General features: G+C 51.4%; 1 protein-coding gene across 3 annotated transcripts in view; it reads left to right on the top strand.

The window, feature by feature from the left end:
• CCDC178 (coiled-coil domain containing 178) overlaps positions 1-19300 on the top strand; it is an 825613-nt gene that overhangs the window by 183856 nt on the left and 622457 nt on the right. For all 3 annotated transcript variants that reach the window (XM_073676720.1, XM_073676718.1, XM_073676719.1), the window contains exon 15: positions 12386-12499. In XM_073676720.1, the coding sequence (XP_073532821.1) occupies positions 12386-12499 (114 nt within the window). The remainder of the gene's footprint in view (positions 1-12385; positions 12500-19300) is intronic.

Here is a 19300-nt window from a genome sequence, read left to right as displayed (position 1 = left end):
GACAACTTCTTCAAGCAGTGGTACAGGAAGAAGTCGGTATCGTTCAAGAAAAACATGATTTTCATGCAGGACAAGCTCCATCACATGCATCCAACTACTCCACAGCGTGGCTGGCCAGTAAAGGTCTAAAAGAAGAAAAAATAATGACATGGCCCCCTTGCTCACCTGATGTGAACCCCATAGAGAACCTGTGGTCCATCATAAAATGTGAGATCTACAGGGAGGGAAAACAGTACACCTCTCGGAACAGTGTCTGGGAGGCTGTGGTGGCTGCTGCACGCAATGTTGATCGAAAACAGATAAAGCCACTGACAGAATCTATGGATGGAAGGCTGTTGAGTGTAATCATAAAGAAAGGTGGCTATATTGATCACTAATTTTTTTGGTTTTTGTTTTTGCATGTCAGAAATGTCTATATCTAAATTTTGTGCACTGATATTAGTTTACCTTGTGAAAATAAACAAGTGAGATGGGATTATATTTGGTCTTTATTAAATTGCCTAATAATTCTGCACAGTAATAGTTACCTACACAAACAGATATCCTCCTAAGATAGCCAAATCTAAAAAAAAACCACTCCAACTTCCAAAAATGTTAAGCTTGGATATGTATGAGTCTTTTGGGTTGATTGAGAGCATAGTTGTTGATCAATAATAAAAATAATCCTTTAAAATACAACTTGCCTAATAATTCTGCACACTGTGTAGATTATTGACCCTGATGGAATAGCCACACAGATCTCTATGGATAAATCCCACAAATTTAGTTGCATTATGGACTCCGTGTATGTATATGACGCGCCCCTGGGCCTGCTGTGTCGCGCAGCGTCTCGCGCACGGGGGCTTACCCGGAACCGGATCAGATGAGGGTTGTATTCTCCGAGTGGCTGGGACCCGGTCCGTGCCCAGGGAGTCAACTCAGTGTGTGGCAGTCTTGATAGATGTTATTGGAGTGTCGACTACGCCACCCGTTGATTTGCAGCTATGGAGCTGTTGCTGCAGGGCAGACCGCTGAGGCCGGTGTAGAATTGTGCAGCGTGATAGTATAACCCCCAACGGGAGGGGTATGGCCTCAGGGCAGCCGACGTGGAAGATGAGGGTAGCAGGAACCACTCAGAGACGGTGCGGTGTAATTCAGGGTCTTTACTGGTAACAACGATAGACCCTCCCGGAGTACTTGCTAGCAAACGGGGCCTGGTCAGTCCTTGAGCAGATGGGATCTCCCCTGGCCAGGCGGAGTTGTAGGCCTCCCAAACTGACTGTACTCTTCTGGCTACCTTGCTAGAAGCGGATATAAGTAGCCCACGTCCCTGAGTGTACCGTGTGGTGCTCACCCGTATGGCCGGTGACTCGGGGCCTTCTAATGGCTTCCGCTCCACGATGGCGGCGCTGGTCCCACGCGTGTGACCGTGCCTTCGGGTTTCTGGGCCAGAGGACCTGCAATCCCCTGCCGGTCGGTTTCTGCTGCTGGGTAAGGATTAGTCCCCACAGCCTCGGACGCCGGGTCCGGTAAGAAAGCTTCTCAGTCAGGGCGAGCTCTGCAGCTGCCAGCCCCTGACTTGTAGTAGTATTGCTCCCACTGAGCTTCTGCTGTTTCTTCCTGTGACTGTTTCTTGTCTCTACTCTCCTTGACTGACTAACCCTGCTTCAGCCCCGGGTTTATATAGGGGAAGGTCTTCCCCTCCCAAGACTGGGCAGGAGGTGTGGCATGCACAGGATCCCTGGCCAAGAGACCTCCCACCTGCTCTCAGACATAACATTGCTTGTTACTGTGGAAACCAGACCCCTGGGGTGCCACATTCCCCCCTAGTGAAATTTAGTACTCCGGGACTAAACATATTTTAGAAAAACATAACAAGATATAACAATAACAATACAATAAAGAAACACATAAAGGTGGTCACGGCATGTCCGTAACCGGGTGCAGTTTTTGAAGAAACAATGGTGTCCATTTCACCAAAACAGGGAGACGTAACCAGGTAGGGGTCTGTCCTACCCCGAGTCCTTAACAGTCTCTAGTCCATCCTGGGTTACGCTCCAACTAATTGTACAAGGATTCCCGGTAGATCCACCAAGGATTCCTAAAAATAACTAGAAACACAAAATTATACACAAGCAACAATACACAGGTAAACATAAATAAAACAATTTATACACTTTAAATCCTCCAGCGTGCGGGTAACTGGCCTCTAGTGGCCCTAGTGGACCTACGGAGCTGACTGTCTAGCCCTGAACTACAGGGTGTAGGAGCTGTCAAGGGTAAACTGGGCAGCTGTCTACCGGCTCTTTGGCTCACTAGGGATATGGCAGGCTCACTGCAAGCAGAGGGTTGATCCTCCTGGTCTGCGGGTGTGGGGTCTTCTGCCTCCTGGACCGGCTGTTCTTCCAGCTCTACCTGTTGCTCCGTAGGTGCTTGGGATGCTGGTTGGAGGAAGGTGAGTACGGGTACCACAACTGCACCATTGACTTGAGTCCAAGACCGAGGGAAGTCCCCGAGCACAGTACTAACCATATCTTCCCTTTCCTCTACGGGTCGATGGTCTTCTTGTTCCTCTTCAGGGTTCCTCAGTTGTTCGGGACACTTCTTCAGGTGGTCCCGGGATACAATGGCTGTAGTTTCCCCTCCGTCTTTACTGATGGTACAAACCTTCGGGTTCTCGTGGCTTGAGGGCAGTACTGTGTACGGGTCCTTCTCCCACTGGTCGTCCAACTTGTGGAGCCGTCTCTTCCTCTTCAAGACCTGCTCTCCGGGTACCAGGGGAACAGCGGGAGCATACTGGTTGTAAGTTTTCTCTTGTCTTTCCCTAGCCTGACAGAGACTTCGCTCCACGCTCTCCTGTACTCTCCGGTACTGCTGCTGCCTCTCTGTGTCCCAGTCTGCTTCTGGTGAAGTGTCCTCGGGTGTCAGGACTCCCATTTCCAGGTCAACAGGTAACTTACCAGGTCTTGCCCTCATTAGGTAAGCCGGGGTACAGTTGGTGGAACCTACCGGGATGTGGTTGTATAGGTCCACCAGATCGGGCAGCTTCTCAGGCCACAGACTGCGTTCTTCCAGGGGCAACGTTTTCAGAAGATCCATTACCACCTGGTTCATTTTCTCACAAAGTCCATTAGTTTGCGGATGATAGGGTGTCGTCCTTATCTTCCGACAGCCATACAGAGTGCAGAATTCTTGGAAGACCTCCGCTTCAAAGGCAGGTCCCTGGTCTGTCAACACTTGGTCCGGGTACCCGTGTGGACGGCAGAAATGCTGCTGGAAGGCTCTCGCTGCTGTTCGAGCTGTTAAGTCCTTGACGGGGACGACAACCAAGAACCGGGAGTAGTGATCCACGATGGTTAGTGCGTAGACGTAGCCACTTCTGCTTGGGGTCAGTTTTACATGATCCAAGGCTACCAGTTCCAACGGCTGCCGGGTGATGATGGACTGCAGGGGAGTCTTCTGGCTGGCACGGTCCTTCCTTCTTAGGTTGCACGGGCCACAGTCTCTGCACCACTTCTCAATGGTTCCCCTCATGCCTACCCAGTGGAATCGCTCGCGCAGCAGGAACTCCAGCTTCTTTCACCCGAAGTGTCCAGCTCCGTCGTGGTATGCCTCCATCACCATGGCTGCGTCTCTTCGTGGCACCACTACTTGCCAGAGTAGTTCATGCGTCCGGGAGTTAACCATTCTGCGGCACAACTTCCCCTTGTAAAGGAACAGTCGACTCCTCTCTGCCCATAGTTGTTTGGCTTCCTCCGGAGCGTCTGGTTCAAGGCAAGCCTCCGGGCGAGTCAGCATCTCCTTCACCAGTCGGACGGCAGGGTCGCTGTCTTGCGTTTCCGCCCAGTTGTAGTGAGGTAAGGGGTTCAACGTAGCAGCCTGCTTACTCCTTACCCGGTGGGAGTACTGGATAGTCCCATGACGGTGGAAAGCAGGGAGTTCAACTTCTTCCAGTCCCTCCGGATCTTCTCCTTCGTCCGGCAGGTTGGGCATCCTGGACAGGGCGTCCGCGTTGGTATTGGAGCGTCCGGCCCGGTATTTGATTGTGAACTCGTAGTTGGACAGACGGGCCATCCACCTCTGCTCCAGGGCACCGAGTCTTGCCGTGTCCAGGTGTGTCAACGGGTTGTTATCCGTGTACACGGTGAACCGGGAAAAAGCGAGGTAATGCTTAAAGCGCTCGGTGACTGCCCATACTACGGCCAGGAACTCTAGCTTAAATGAGCTGTAATTCTCGGGGTTCCTTTCGGTGGGTCGCAGCTTTCGGCTGGCGTAGGCGATTACTCGTTCCTTCCCCTGCTGGATCTGGGACAGTACGGCTCCTAGCCCGATGTTACTGGCGTCGGTGTAGAGGATAAAGGGCTGGCTATAATCCGGGTACGCCAGGATTTCGTCCCCCGTGAGGGCCATCTTCAGCTGGCGGAAGGACTCTTCTTCCAGCTCCTCCCATTTGAAGGGCGGCTTCTGGTTCTTGGCCTTCCGGGACTGGCCTATCAGGAGGTCCTGCATAGGTGCTGCCTTTTTGGTGAAACCGGGAATAAACCTTCGGTAGTAGCCTACCAACCCGAGGAACTGCCGCACTTCTTTTACGCTGGAGGGGCTTGGCCATTCCTTAATTGCGGTGATCTTATCAGGGTCGGGAGCCACTCCGTCAGCGCTCACCACGTGTCCCAGGTACTGCACCTTTGGTTTCAGGAGGTGACACTTGGAGGGTTTCACCTTTAGGCCGTAACTCGCCAGAGCTTCGAACACTTCCGCCAGGTGTTTCAGGTGGTCCTCATACGTCTTGGAATATACGATGACATCGTCCAGGTACAACAGGACCGTCTCGAAGTTTCTGTGGCCCAGACAACACTCCATTAGTCGTTGGAAGGTTCCTGGTGAGTTGCAGAGTCCGAACGGCATGCAGGTGAACTCGCTAAGTCCCATCGGGGTGGTGAATGCGGTCTTCTCCCGGTCCGCCTCTGCTACAGGAACCTGCCAGTACCCGCTAGTGAGATCCAAGGTAGAGAAGAAGTTAGCAGATCTTAAAGCAGCCAATGACTCCTCTATCCTTGGTAAGGGGTACGCATCCTTGTGTGTGATACGGTTGATTTTCCGGTAATCTACACACATCCTCATGGTGTTGTCTTTTTTTTCTGACTAAGACTAGTGCAGCTGCCCAGGGGCTACAGCTATCCCTGATCACCCCAGCCTCCTTCATGTCTCTAAGCATCCCCTTGGCGTGTTGGTAGTGTGCAGGGGGTACGGGTCGATACCTCTCTTTTATGGGAGGATGGTCTCCCGTGGGGATGTGGTGTTCTACCCCCTTGACTCGCCCGAAGTCTAACGGGTGTTTACTAAACACTCTCTCGTACTCTTGAACCACCCGATAGACTCCCTGTTTCTGATGTGAGGGAGTGGAGTCAGTACCCAAATGTAGTTGCTGACACCAGTCCTCCATTGTTTTCTTAGAGCCGTTACCTTCCTCCGGGTGAGATGGAGGCAAGGGTTCCACAGATTGTATAGCATTTTGGTTAATGGTATATAATTTGGCTAGCGTGGCATACCGGGGCAGGTACACTTCCCTCTTCCCGATATTGATTATGAGAACGGGCACCCTCCCATGGCGTACATTAACCACCCCCCGTGCTGTCAAGATGGTGGGCCTACTGTCTGAGTAAACTGGTTCTACCATTGCCTGGTAATCTCTACCTCTCAGACCAATAGCTGCCCGGCACCAAATCATCATTTCACTTTTTGGGGGCATGGCAATAGGAAAAGGGTCACACATTCTTACGCTACCAATCTCACCGCCGGAGAGTTCCACCTGTTGCCGTCGCATCAGTGCCCGGATCTCTTTCTGGAGCACCCGCTGCTCGCCGGAGCTGGCGTTCTTGGCAACCTGCTGTAAAAGGAAAATCACCTCTGCAAGACAATTTTCAATTACATTAGTTCCTAGAGTTATTTTTGGGTGACTCTCATGTTTGTCAATATCTACAATGATCAGTCCCTGTGCTGCCAGTTCGACTCTACCGATTTTGATGGTCACCTCTTTAAATCCGATCTGTGGCACGGGCTGGCCATTGCTGGCGATGATACTCAAGTCGTCGTCAGGGTAGCGGGTAATATCCGAGTCATTCCAGTACTGCTTAAAGAGCACGTACGGGATGGTGGTGACCTGTGACCCGGTGTCCAGTAGGGCACTCATGGGAATGCCATCCAGTACCACAGGCAAGACTGGACGTCCTCCCACATATCTGTCGCGCCAGTTCGATGGGCCTGGTGATCTTTTTCCTGGGGGTTGGCCCTCTACCCCAGGTTGTGCCCGTTTAAAGAACAGTACCTTGCCATATGTCCGGGTTGATTGCAGCGGCGGCAGATGGGTCGTCCGTCTTTGCTGTATCGGTCACTGGGTCTTCCTCTGGCCGGTGGGGTCCTCCTTGGTCGACGCCACGGGATGTCCTCCGGTCCGGATGCCAGCTGGATCTTCCCTGGGGTGGAAACCTGTAAAGACTGCACAGTTCGGGTTAGCGCAGCAACGCTCTTAGCTAGCTCTTGGACCTGATGGTGTAGGTCTGGAGCCGGGTTATTGTCCAAAGCCTGCGCATCAGCTCCCACAGGCCCTGCCGACAAGGGTGCCGCCTCCTGGTGGTAAGTGATAGCTGGGCGCCTGTGGGTCACAACGCCACCCGGTGCCGGTTCTCGGAGCACCCGGATGGCTCTGTCCTTGAACTGTGCAAAGCCCAGATGGGGATCCTGTAAGGCCATCGCTCGCAACTGGGTTCGGTGGGCATTACAATATAGTCCCTCTATAAATTGTTCGGTCAACAGCCTGTCCTCGTTTCCCACTCCATCAGGGTCGGTCTGCTTAATGGCCCTCAGGGCCTCTTGTAGGTTTAGTGCATAGTCCCTTATACTCTCATGCGCTCGCTGCTTGCACCCGTAGAATCTAAGCTTAATCTCGGCTGAGGTGCGGGTATCAAAGGTATCCTTCAGCCGGGTTAGTATCCCTGCGACAGTCTTCCTCCCAGGTGGCCAGGATTTTACTTCCCTTTTGGCTGCCCCGGTTAGTTGGGCCACCAGGATGCTCACTTTTTGCTCTTCTGTGAGGGGGTACACCTGGAAGAGGCTATCCAGCTTTTCTCTAAAGTCATGCAGGGTATGTGACTCCCCTGAGTACTGGGGTAGCCAAGCTGCTCCCGGGATATAGGGCATGGTGAAGGGCATAACTGCAGCAGCGGTGGCGCTGGCGGGGGTTGAGGCAATGAAGCTCTCCTCCGCATCCGACATCTTCCTCCCCCCTAGTGGACCGTGGCCTACCTTGCGATGATCCTGTTCCGTAGGCCGCGGCTCCGCAGTAGATCGTCAGGGTTGAGGACCTTCCGTCGCGCTCCGGTGACGTCGGCGTCTGCTGGGCTCCTTCCAGGACCTTACGCAACGTCCGGACGTGAGGCGGGGCTTCAGTTCTCGCGCGCTTTCGGAGTCCACGCCCCTCTTCTTCCCGCGCGGCGTCCTCAAGATGGCGTCCAACGGCGGGAAAACTCCACGGATGGCGGGAAGAAGGCTGAAGATGGCGCCGGATGGCGGGAATCTTCACAGATGGCGGGAAGAAGGCTGAAAATGGCGCCGGATGGCGGGAATCTTCACCGATGGCGGGAAAACTTCACGGATGGTAAGTTTTAAAAGTCTCTTTTTCAGGCACGCAGTACCCGGTGGTTGCGGGCACGAAATCCTGCCGACTACGCCAAAGTTGACGCGCCCCTGGGCCTGCTGTGTCGCGCAGCGTCTCGCGCACGGGGGCTTACCCGGAACCGGATCAGATGAGGGTTGTAGTCTCCGAGTGGCGGGGACCCGGTCCGTGCCCAGGGAGTCAACTCAGTGTGTGGCAGTCTTGATAGATGTTATTGGAGTGTCGACTACGCCACCCGTTGATTTGCAGCTATGGAGCTGTTGCTGCAGGGCAGACCGCTGAGGCCGGTGTAGAATTGTGCAGCGTGATAGTATAACCCCCAACGGGAGGGGTATGGCCTCAGGGCAGCCGACGTGGAAGATGAGGGTAGCAGGAACCACTCAGACGGTGCGGTGTAATTCAGGGTCTTTACTGGTAACAACGATAGACCCTCCCGGAGTACTTGCTAGCAAACGGGGCCTGGTCAGTCCTTGAGCAGATGGGATCTCCCCTGGCCAGGCGGAGTTGTAGGCCTCCCAAACTGACTGTACTCTTCTGGCTACCTTGCTAGAAGCGGATATAAGTAGCCCACGTCCCTGAGTGTACCGTGTGGTGCTCACCCGTATGGCCGGTGACTCGGGGCCTTCTAATGGCTTCCGCTCCACGATGGCGGCGCTGGTCCCACGCGTGTGACCGTGCCTTCGGGTTTCTGGGCCAGAGGACCTGCAATCCCCTGCCGGTCGGTTTCTGCTGCTGGGTAAGGATTAGTCCCCACAGCCTCGGACGCCGGGTCCGGTAAGAAAGCTTCTCAGTCAGGGCGAGCTCTGCAGCTGCCAGCCCCTGACTTGTAGTAGTATTGCTCCCACTGAGCTTCTGCTGTTTCTTCCTGTGACTGTTTCTTGTCTCTACTCTCCTTGACTGACTAACCCTGCTTCAGCCCCGGGTTTATATAGGGGAAGGTCTTCCCCTCCCAAGACTGGGCAGGAGGTGTGGCATGCACAGGATCCCTGGCCAAGAGACCTCCCACCTGCTCTCAGACATAACATTGCTTGTTACTGTGGAAACCAGACCCCTGGGGTGCCACATATACAGCATAAAAATTGCCATTTTGGTCTTCAAGATCTCTGCTCAAGTACTGAGTTTTATAGCTGCTTATAAACATGATCAAAAGCAACTGTCAATATCGAGAGTGAATACAGATTTTCCATTGGCACATATGTTTTTGTGGTGTGGACACTTAAAGTGAATATGCAATCAGAAAATTACTTACTGTTAAATAATGTTTTATGGTAAACTTTTTTATATTTCTTGTGGTATGTTTTTAAATGTTGTTATCTATTTTAAAAAAATCCTGAAATCTTGCTGTTTTTGACTGTCTACTAAAGGCTCCCAAAAAACTGATGCTTCCTGTTCTGTAGAGATCAGCTTTCAGCATTTTATGTAACCACTGAGGGGAAAGCAAGTCTCATTTTCATCATAGATAACAGGATAACACTGGTGACAATAGGCGATGGTCAGGAGCAGAACATTCCCTTATAGTCATAAGTTATAGAATAAAAATATTTTGAAGCCAATAAATTAATATCTGTATTTAAAGGGAGCCTATTACCTGATTCATGCTTCCCAAATCATCAGCCATGAATCAGAGCTTGGCTGCACGACAACATCATAGATAGAGACGAAAGTAGCCAGGTCCGCCCTTGACTAGCTTTTCACAGTGCCACTCTAGATGTTTTACAGGTGCCTCACTATGGGAGAGACCTGTCCATCACATGCTGCAGTGCTGGGAGAAGCCGGCCAGAAGGTGGAGCTGGCTAGTCTTATTTCTGAATATGGTCCCCAGCTGGATTCGCAAAGTATATTTTCTCTGAAATGCCAAAGCGTTTCGGAGAAAAATATTCCTGGCTTGCAGCCAGGTTCTGATCATGCTGGCTGTGGGCTGCTGGCTCATGGGCAGCATGAATAAGGTAACAGGTTCCCTTTAACTAATTACATTATGACACAGTCCTTTGACCATGTCCTGGCAATAACAGTGCAACTAGTATTATGTTTGAAACAAACACTTAAAGAGGTTGTCCACTAATTTTACATTGATGACCTATCCTTAGGATAGGTCATCAATGTCTGATTGACTGGGGTCTGACAACCGGCACCCCCGCCGATCAGCTGTTATCGGTGACTGCCGCCAGAAGTACTTACTTGCAGAATTGGCCGCCTTCTGATAGTGGCCGTCGCAGGGTTCTGCACATCCGCCTCCTATTGATTTGAATAGAAGGCGGATGTGCAGTACCAAGTCTCATCCACTACCAGAAGATGGAGCAATTTGGCAAGTGAGTACTTCCGGCCGGAGGTCATAACTGCCGCCACAGATAACAGCTGATCAGCGGAAGTGCACGGTGTCGGACCCCAAAAAGTAATGGATAATCGCTTTAAAGTTTTGCCTCTTGCTACATTATTGTACATATTTTTAAGATATAATAACAGGAGACAACAAGAGCTTTTAAATGCAAATTAATGTGCTGATAGGTGGCTTTTGTATACTTGTCAACTTTATTACCTTCCACCTTACTCCTTGGAGTGGTTATCCGTTTGGGGTGTCTGCTTCTGTCCTGTACACATTGTAGATGTTTTATTGACTCTATGTGAAATTTTTACAATTTATATATTTATTTAATAAAGAATTTTCGTACTTGCATTTAAAAGCTCTTGTTGTCTCCTGTTATTATATGTATCTTGGAGCTATGCTGCTGTCCCTGCACGTTCTTACCTATTGGTATTGACGTGCCTTCAGCAACCATGAATTTGGGTTTTGTGTTTCTAATATTTTTGAGATATGTGGAGTTTTCCATCAAAAGTCATGGCTACTTTGCTATAGAACGATAACTCATGAGACAAGGGTAATCCAGAATCCACCTGCTAGTTAGCTAAAGAATATAGAGTTAAGTAGTTTCGAGTTCCAGAGATTCATTATTTTAGGTAAATACTGAAGAACAGAACTTATAAAAATTAGTTTATTCTATTTCCCTAACTATTCTTTCCTTAGTTATTGACTTGTTACATTGGTTTGTTAAATCTCACGGTATCCACGCATCTTCTGGGTCATCACAGCCAAACACTACCAGGTTAACTATATAAATGATTGTTATTACTTAGCTTCATGAATTACCCAAGTAAACACAAAACTCTTAATGGATAGAATGTAGTTTTATTTTGTCGTCTGCAGCACTGCTGTCAGTGAGTAATGCTATACGCCCTTCCCAGAGTAAAATATAGAAGTTAAAAGTGACAAAGATCACATCATTAGTCTTGTAGAGTAAAGGGGTGGAGAGCAAGGAATAGATCTCTGTCTTCTACCATGAATCTTATTTATTCTTTCATTTGTTTTTCAAATTAGTGAATATTCATTTAAAATGAACAATAGGTATTAAAAGAGGGTAAAGGTAAGAAGACAAAATACTAATATTAGTTTCTATAGATGATACATATTCAGAAAGGTGGATTCAATCAGCACCTCTGCTTATCTGTTAATTCAGTCATTTAATACCTGGGTTTACTATAAAAATACATTATTTATAAGAGGAGCTGACTATGTAATGGGTAAAATGTAGTTCAGCAGATTAATTGAATTTAGTTGTCACGACTCGGTCTGGTCCTTAACTGTAGTTGGGCATATCAGTCTCCACAGATGTTACCTAAGGTCAAGTTTTGACAAAGTAATTATACGCTATGCAGCCTGCCCTACCACACAGATGTTTCCTCTTTGGTGCTTCCCACTGTCACAGCCTGCCCCTCCTATAAGCCACTCACAAAGGTGCACACATTAAGACCCCCAGACACATTCAAAAAAATTTTACTGAATCTTCTGATTTTGGCAAGATTGGCCAACCATCTTATGTGTATGGAGGTCTCCTGACTCTCCCCTAACAGATGATGTTAAGTGAGATGGAGTTTGAGCAACTTTAAACATCCAGCCATTTTATTCTCCAGGAAATAAGTTGTTGCCAAAGCTGTGTTGGCAGTGACTTTCTGTCTCCATTGAGAACACATTAATGCTTGACAAATTTAATGAATGGAGGAGTTGGGAGAGATAGCTGTTGCATGTTTATGGCCAGATTTACTTTGAAGGCAATCACTTTGTACCTCCATAGGTTCACCATGATGATCACCACTTTTTATGGACTTCGCCCTACCAAAACCACAAATGTATTGCATGATTTTATTTCTACTGTCAGAAAACGGTCATAGCCATCTCTGTCCAACCCCATCACAATGTAAGGAACTGTCCATTTAAGGACTGCACGAACATTCACTTATTTTGCCATGTAAATGAGAGTAATAACAATTATCTGTAGAGGCAGAACAATAACCAGGTTACAGAAAAACTTCTTTCACACAACTTGGCTCTACACACTCTGACTGTCTCCGCAGGATAGCTTTCAGCTTTTTTACCAGGACAGAAGTCCTGTTTCTCTGAAGTCCTTTCTTAGATTTCCAGAAAGATGTTCTCTATCTGCTGACAACAGCCTAGAAGCTTCTTTTTTTGCTCTTCCGCCCAATTTCAGAACCACATTACCCAAATGCCATGCTACCAACTCTTAATATTATCTTATAGCAGTAGCATCAGCACTGGTTTATATCTTCTTCCCCACCAATGTGAGGTTCTTCCCTGACTGGACCGGTAACCAGAAACATTGATAATGTTTCCCTGCGATTCCCCTCACTGTCTCACACTTTATATATATCTTCATTTTCTAGACATTAAAGTCCACTAGGCAGCAGAAGACGCAATGTGATGAAGAATTCAGTCTTACAAACCAAAAATTAATGCAACAAAGGAATGACTTACAGCACCATCTGGAGGATACACAGGTGAGCCAGACTTATTAATATCAGGCAAATATTTATGGGTTAAGACTACACTATAAATTGTAACGGGTCTGGGAGGCGGAACCTCTGAGCTACTATACAAGGGGGCGGTCCTTGTAAGGGAGCGGGTGGCGACCAGGGAAGGCGGGCAGGCAGTCACAGCAGGTGACCGGGACAGTCTCTGGGTGAACGGACAGGAGGTCACGGCAAGTGACCGGGGCAGTCTCTGGATGAACGGGCAGGAGGTCACGGCAAGTGACCGGGGCAGTCTCTGGATGAACGGGCAGGAGGTCACGGCAAGTGACCGGGGCAGTCTCTGGATGAACGGGCAGGAGGTCACGGCAAGTGACCGGGGCAGTCTCTGGATGAACGGGCAGGAGATCACGGCAAGTGACCGGGGCAGTCTCTGGGTAAAGGGTAGGTACGACCTGTGATGGCAGAGCCTCCAGGTAGGCTAGCAGGCAGATGGTAGATGTGTGCTCCCAGGTGAGCAAGCGAGAGTCTCTGGAATGGCAGGTGGTCACAGCACGTGACGACGGAGCCTCCAGGTAGGCTAGCAAGCAGGTAGCAGATGTGCGCTCCCAGGTGAGCGGGCAAGCTGGTCCATAGACAGACTGACAGGAGTTGGGGGGCAGACCGTCGGACCTCAGGCTAGCAGGCAGGTAGCAGAAGAGCGCTCCCAGGTGAGCGGGCAAGCTGGTCCTTAGACAGACTGACAGGAGTCGGTAGGCAGACCGTCGGACCTCAGGCTAGCAGGCAGGTAAGCGGAATATCAGGCAGGAATCAGACAGCAACTGGCAGGAATCTGGCAGGTAACTGGCAACGGGACCTGAGGGCTGAAGCAGAGTAGTGAACAGTGCAACAACATTGCTCGGGCACCTCCATTTTGGAGGAGGTGCCTTAAATATGGTGAAGTCCTCCGGCCATTGGCCGGGGACTCCTTAGGACGGCGCGCGCGGCCCCTTTAAGAGGGAGGGAGCGCGCGCGCGCGCGCCCTAAGCTCAGTGGCCGGGAAGGAGCGCGCGCTGCCAGCAGAGCGGGAGGAGGACGCCGGGCTCGGAGCAGAGGGGTGAGGGGAACAGCGTCCCTGCCTAGCAGAGGGCAGGGACGCCGGCGCTACAGTACCCCCCCCTTTAGGCCCCCCCTTTTTTAGGCCAGAGAGAAATTTAGCTAGGATGAGAGGGGCATGGATGTTCTCCCGGGGCTCCCACGTTCTCTCCTCAGGACCAAACCCCTTCCAATCTACTAGAAAAAAGGTCCTCCCTCTTACCCTTTTGGTGGCCAGAATGTTCTCTACCTCAAATTCGTTTTCAGCGGAAACCGGAGCAGGAGGTGTACCTGTAGACTTGGAAAAAGAGTTAAGTACCACAGGTTTGAGGAGAGATACATGGAAGGAGTTAGGGATCCGCAAGTTGGCCGGGAGTTTCAATTTATAGGCCACCGGATTGATCTGACTGATGACCTCCAGAAGACCGATGAACCGAGGCCCTAACTTATAGGAAGGAATCTTGAGCCGGACATACTTGGACGAGAGCCAGACCTTATCCCCTGGACGGAATTGAGGAGGATCCAGACGTTTTTTGTCAGCATGTCTTTTCATACGCTCGGATGACAGAAGGAGTGCGGATCGGGTACTCTCCCATATGGAGGAAAATTTGTTAACAAGAGATTCCGCAGCCGGATTGTCCACCGAGGTGGAGACGGGAAATGGGATCCGAGGATGCTGACCGAAGACTACAAAAAACGGGGATTTGGAGGAAGATTCGCTCTCGTGATTGTTGTAAGAAAATTCGGCCCATGGCAGGAGATCCACCCAGTCTGAATGGTGGGCATTAACGAAGTGCCGGAGGTAACTGGTCAGGTTCTGATTGATCCGCTCCACTTGACCATTAGACTGTGGGTGGTAAGCGGAGGAGAAGTCCAGGGTGACGTCTAGCAGTTTACAAGTGGCTCTCCAGAAGCGTGAGGTGAACTGTACCCCACGATCCGACACGATGTGGAGGGGCAGGCCATGAAGACGGAAGATGTGGCGGATAAAGTCTTTAGCCAGCTCGGGTGCAGACGGGAGGCCTGGCAGGGGAACGAAATGAGCCATCTTGGAAAAGCGGTCAGTGACCACCCAAATGACCGTACAACCGGCAGAGACGGGGAGATCAGTTATAAAGTCCATTGCTATATGTTGCCAGGGGGCAGCAGGTACTGGGAGCGGAAGGAGGCGACCGGCTGGCAGATGTCTCGGAACCTTGTTGCGGGCGCAGGACACACAGGCAGAAACAAAGTCTATTACGTCCTTGTGCAGGGTAGGCCACCAGTAGTGCCGGGTAATAAGCTGGAGGGTCTTTTTCTGACCGGCGTGGCCAGCTAGTTTAGACGAGTGACCCCAGTGTAGGATCTTCTCCCGATCAGGTACGGATACGAACGTCTTACCGGGAGGGAGACGATTTAGACTCACGGGAGCCACCTGCATTACTCTGGAGGGGATCGATGATGTGTTTCGGTTCTTCCTCGAGATCAGACACCAGAAAGGATCGAGATAAGGCGTCCGCCTTGATGTTTTTGTCAGCCGGGCGAAAATGAAGAATAAAATCAAAGCGAGCAAAAAACAAGGACCACCGAGCTTGGTGCAGGTTAAGTCTCTGGGCATGCTGAAGGTAAGCCAAGTTCTTGTGGTCAGTGTAAATTATTACCGGGTGAAGAGCCCCTTCGAGCAGGTAACCCCACTCCTCCAATGCCAGCTTGATGGCCAATAACTCTCGATCTCCAATGGAATAGTTGCGCTCAGAAGAGGAGAAGAGTTTGGAGAAGAAGCCACAAGTTACCATTCTCCCGGAAGATGATTTTTGGGTAAGTACCGCTCCGGCTCCAGAGGAGGAGGCGTCAACCTCCAGGAAGAACTGCTTGTTGCCATCTGGGCGATGCAGCACCGGGGCGGAAGAGAAGGCCTGTTTTAAGGAAAGAAAGGCCTCCTCTGCTTCGGGCGGCCACTCTCTGGGATTAGTGCCCTTATGGGTGAGCGCGGAAATTGGGGCAGTCCGAGAAGAAAAGTGCGGTATGAAGAGGCGGTAGTAGTTGGCGAAGCCCAGGAACCGCTGAATGGCCTTCAACCCCTCCGGTCGGGGCCATTTCTCGATGGCAGACAGTTTCTCTGGATCCATTCGTAGGCCGGTCTGAGAAATAATGTAGCCCAAAAATGGAAGCGAGGTCTGCTCAAAGAGGCACTTCTCATATTTAGCGAAGAGGTGATTCTGCCTGAGCCTGAGCAGGACCTGACGAACGTCTCTCCGGTGAGTCTGGAGATCCGGAGAGAAGACCAAGATGTCGTCCAGGTACACCACTACGCAGGAGTAGAGAAGGTCCCGGAAGATGTCATTGACCAACTCTTGAAAGACGGCAGGAGCGTTACAGAGACCAAAGGGCATTACCAGATATTCATAGTGGCCGTCCCGGGTGTTGAATGCAGTCTTCCATTCATCCCCTTGACGGATACGGACCAGGTTGTACGCCCCACGGAGGTCCAGTTTGGTGAAGATTCTAGCCCCCCTCAGACGATCAAATAATTCTGGAATGAGCGGAAGGGGGTATTTATTCTTCACCGTGATCTGGTTTAGGCCTCTATAGTCTATACATGGACGGAGAGAGCCGTCCTTCTTTTTTACGAAAAAGAAGCCTGCTCCCGCCGGGGAGGTAGATTTCCGGATGAATCCCCTGGCCAAATTCTCCTCAATATATTCGGACATCGACCGGGTCTCAGCAGCGGACAATGGGTAAATACGCCCACGGGGAGGCGTAGCACCGGGTAACAGGTCGATAGGACAGTCGTATGGTCTATGAGGGGGTAATGTCTCTGCCTCCTTTTTATTAAAGACATCAGCAAATGACCAATAGGGAATCGGAAGTCCAGGTAGATTAGTTGGGGTAGGAGAAGGACGGGCGGGATGAACAGGAACCAAACAAGTCTTATGACAGTCCTGTCCCCAGCGAAGGACTTCTCCGGTCTGCCAGTCAAGCACGGGTGCATGTCTCTGGAGCCAAGGTAGACCTAGTAAGAGGGCGTGAGAGAGTCCAGGCAGAACATGAAAAGAGATGCTCTCAGAATGCAGCATTCCCACCTGCAGAGTTACGGATTCGGTGATGAGTTGGATGGGACGTGGTAATAGGCCCCCATCCACAGCAGCGACAGATAATGGTATAGCCAGAGGTTTGGTGGGAATGCGGTATTTTTCTACCAGGGCCTGTGAAATAAGATTCCCGGCCGCTCCAGAGTCAAGTTGGGCTAGTTCGAAAAAACGATTCTCCCCGCAGATAATTGAGACTGACAGCAACAGAGATGGAGAGGATTTATTCTTGTCTAGGTCGACCTCTCTGAGCGAACCTAGACACAGGCATTTCCCGACCTCTCAGGGCAGGTACGGATCCGGTGCTCCTTACTGCCACAGTAGAAGCAGCTCCCCTCGGCACGGCGTAAGTCCTGACGGGTTTTGACCATCTTGGTCTGGTCGACCTGCATAGGCTCAGGAGAGTGTACCTGGGGAGAAACGGAGGGAGTGACGGATTTCTGAAAAGTAGGAGCTAGACGTGGAAACCTCCTCTCACGGGTGACTTCTTTGGCACGCTCCTGAAACTGTAGGTCAATCCGGGTGGCAAGAGTTATTAGGTCATCGAGAGTGGTAGGAATGTCTCGACCGGCAAGTTCATCCTTAATACGGCCGGACAGACCCTCCCAGAAGACAGATACCAGAGCGTCGTTATCCCAGGCCAGCTCCGAGGCAAGGGTACGGAACCGTATGGCATATTGGCCCACGGTGAGACTTCCCTGACGGAGGCGTAGCAGAGATGATGCGGATGAGGTCTTCCGTCCAGGTTCGTCGAAGACTTTCCGGAAAGCCGTGAGAAAGGCAGGCAAGTCGGACACCAGGGGGTCTCCTCTCTCCCATAGAGGATTTAGCCAGGCCAGGGCCTCCCCGGTGAGATGGGACATGAAGAAGGCAATTTTGGCCCGGTAGGAGTTAAACTGGTGGGACAGGAGTTCAAAGTGCAGGGCGCACTGATTTATAAAGCCCCGAGCCTGAGCGGAGTCACCTCCGAAGCGAGGAGGTGCAGAAAGCCGGGGTCCGGGGTAGGATACCATAGTATTGGTGGGCAGCGGAGCTGCCGGATTACGAGTCATGGCCCTGGCGGTGGTTGCTGGTGGAGCAGTCAGAGTGTCCAGGCGAGAATTGACATTCCGCAGGTGACCCAGGATGGACTCCTGTTGGGACCGCTGACGGGACAGTTCATGACACAGGTCCGAGAGTAAGGGAGCTTGGGTGCCACCGGGTTCCATGGCCCGAGCAAACTGTAACGGGTCTGGGAGGCGGAACCTCTGAGCTACTATACAAGGGGGCGGTCCTTGTAAGGGAGCGGGTGGCGACCAGGGAAGGCGGGCAGGCAGTCACAGCAGGTGACCGGGACAGTCTCTGGGTGAACGGACAGGAGGTCACGGCAAGTGACCGGGGCAGTCTCTGGATGAATGGGCAGGAGGTCACGGCAAGTGACCGGGGCAGTCTCTGGATGAACGGGCAGGAGGTCACGACAAGTGACCGGGGCAGTCTCTGGATGAACGGGCAGGAGGTCACGGCAAGTGACCGGGGCAGTCTCTGGATGAACGGGCAGGAGGTCACGGCAAGTGACCGGGGCAGTCTCTGGATGAACGGGCAGGAGGTCACGGCAAGTGACCGGGGCAGTCTCTGGATGAACGGGCAGGAGGTCACGGCAAGTGACCGGGGCAGTCTCTGGGTAAAGGGTTGGTACGACCTGTGATGGCAGAGCCTCCAGGTAGGCTAACAGGCAGATGGTAGATGTGTGCTCCCAGGTGAGCAAGCGAGAGTCTCTGGAATGGCAGGTGGTCACAGCACGTGACGACGGAGCCTCCAGGTAGGCTAGCAAGCAGGTAGCAGATGTGCGCTCCCAGGTGAGCGGGCAAGCTGGTCCATAGACAGACTGACAGGAGTTGGGGGGCAGACCGTCGGACCTCAGGCTAGCAGGCAGGTAGCAGAAGAGCGCTCCCAGGTGAGCGGGCAAGCTGGTCCTTAGACAGACTGACAGGAGTCGGTAGGCAGACCGTCGGACCTCAGGCTAGCAGGCAGGTAAGCGGAATATCAGGCAGGAATCAGACAGCAACTGGCAGGAATCTGGCAGGTAACTGGCAACGGGACCTGAGGGCTGAAGCAGAGTAGTGAACAGTGCAACAACATTGCTCGGGCACCTCCATTTTGGAGGAGGTGCCTTAAATATGGTGAAGTCCTCCGGCCATTGGCCGGGGACTCCTTAGGACGGCGCGCGCGGCCCCTTTAAGAGGGAGGGAGCGCGCGCGCCCTAAGCACAGTGGCCGGGAAGGAGCACGCGCTGCCAGCAGAGCGGGAGGAGGACGCCGGGCTCGGAGCAGAGGGGTGAGGGGAACAGCGTCCCTGCCTAGCAGAGGGCAGGGACGCCGGCGGTACATAAATCATGTTTCATATGACATAACAGGGTGGTAATGTATGTTCTGACTCTAGGCAGTTCATTGGTATAATGCCTCATGCAAGGCATATTGGGCATATTTTTTTTTAACTATTGGATAGCAATTGGATTGTAACTTATTGTATCATGTAATAGTAGCAAAGACAGGACAAAAGAAATGGAAAATGCCCCAAAATAGTCTCCAATTTTGCATTTTGAAATTATATCCAGTTAATGTATACAGTGTCGGATTGAGGTGCCAGGGGCCCACCACTAACACTAAATCTGGGTGCACAATGGACAGTCAAACAGAAAAACCGGGTAAAA

This window comes from Phyllobates terribilis, unplaced genomic scaffold (assembly GCF_046119375.1).
Source record: "Phyllobates terribilis strain yellow unplaced genomic scaffold, ASM4611937v1 Scaffold_4__5_contigs__length_816908805, whole genome shotgun sequence".
In the NCBI taxonomy this organism is placed as follows: domain Eukaryota; kingdom Metazoa; phylum Chordata; class Amphibia; order Anura; family Dendrobatidae; genus Phyllobates; species Phyllobates terribilis.
The sequence above is the reverse complement of the archived record's forward strand: the minus strand, read 5'-3'. Positions and strand labels throughout refer to the sequence as shown.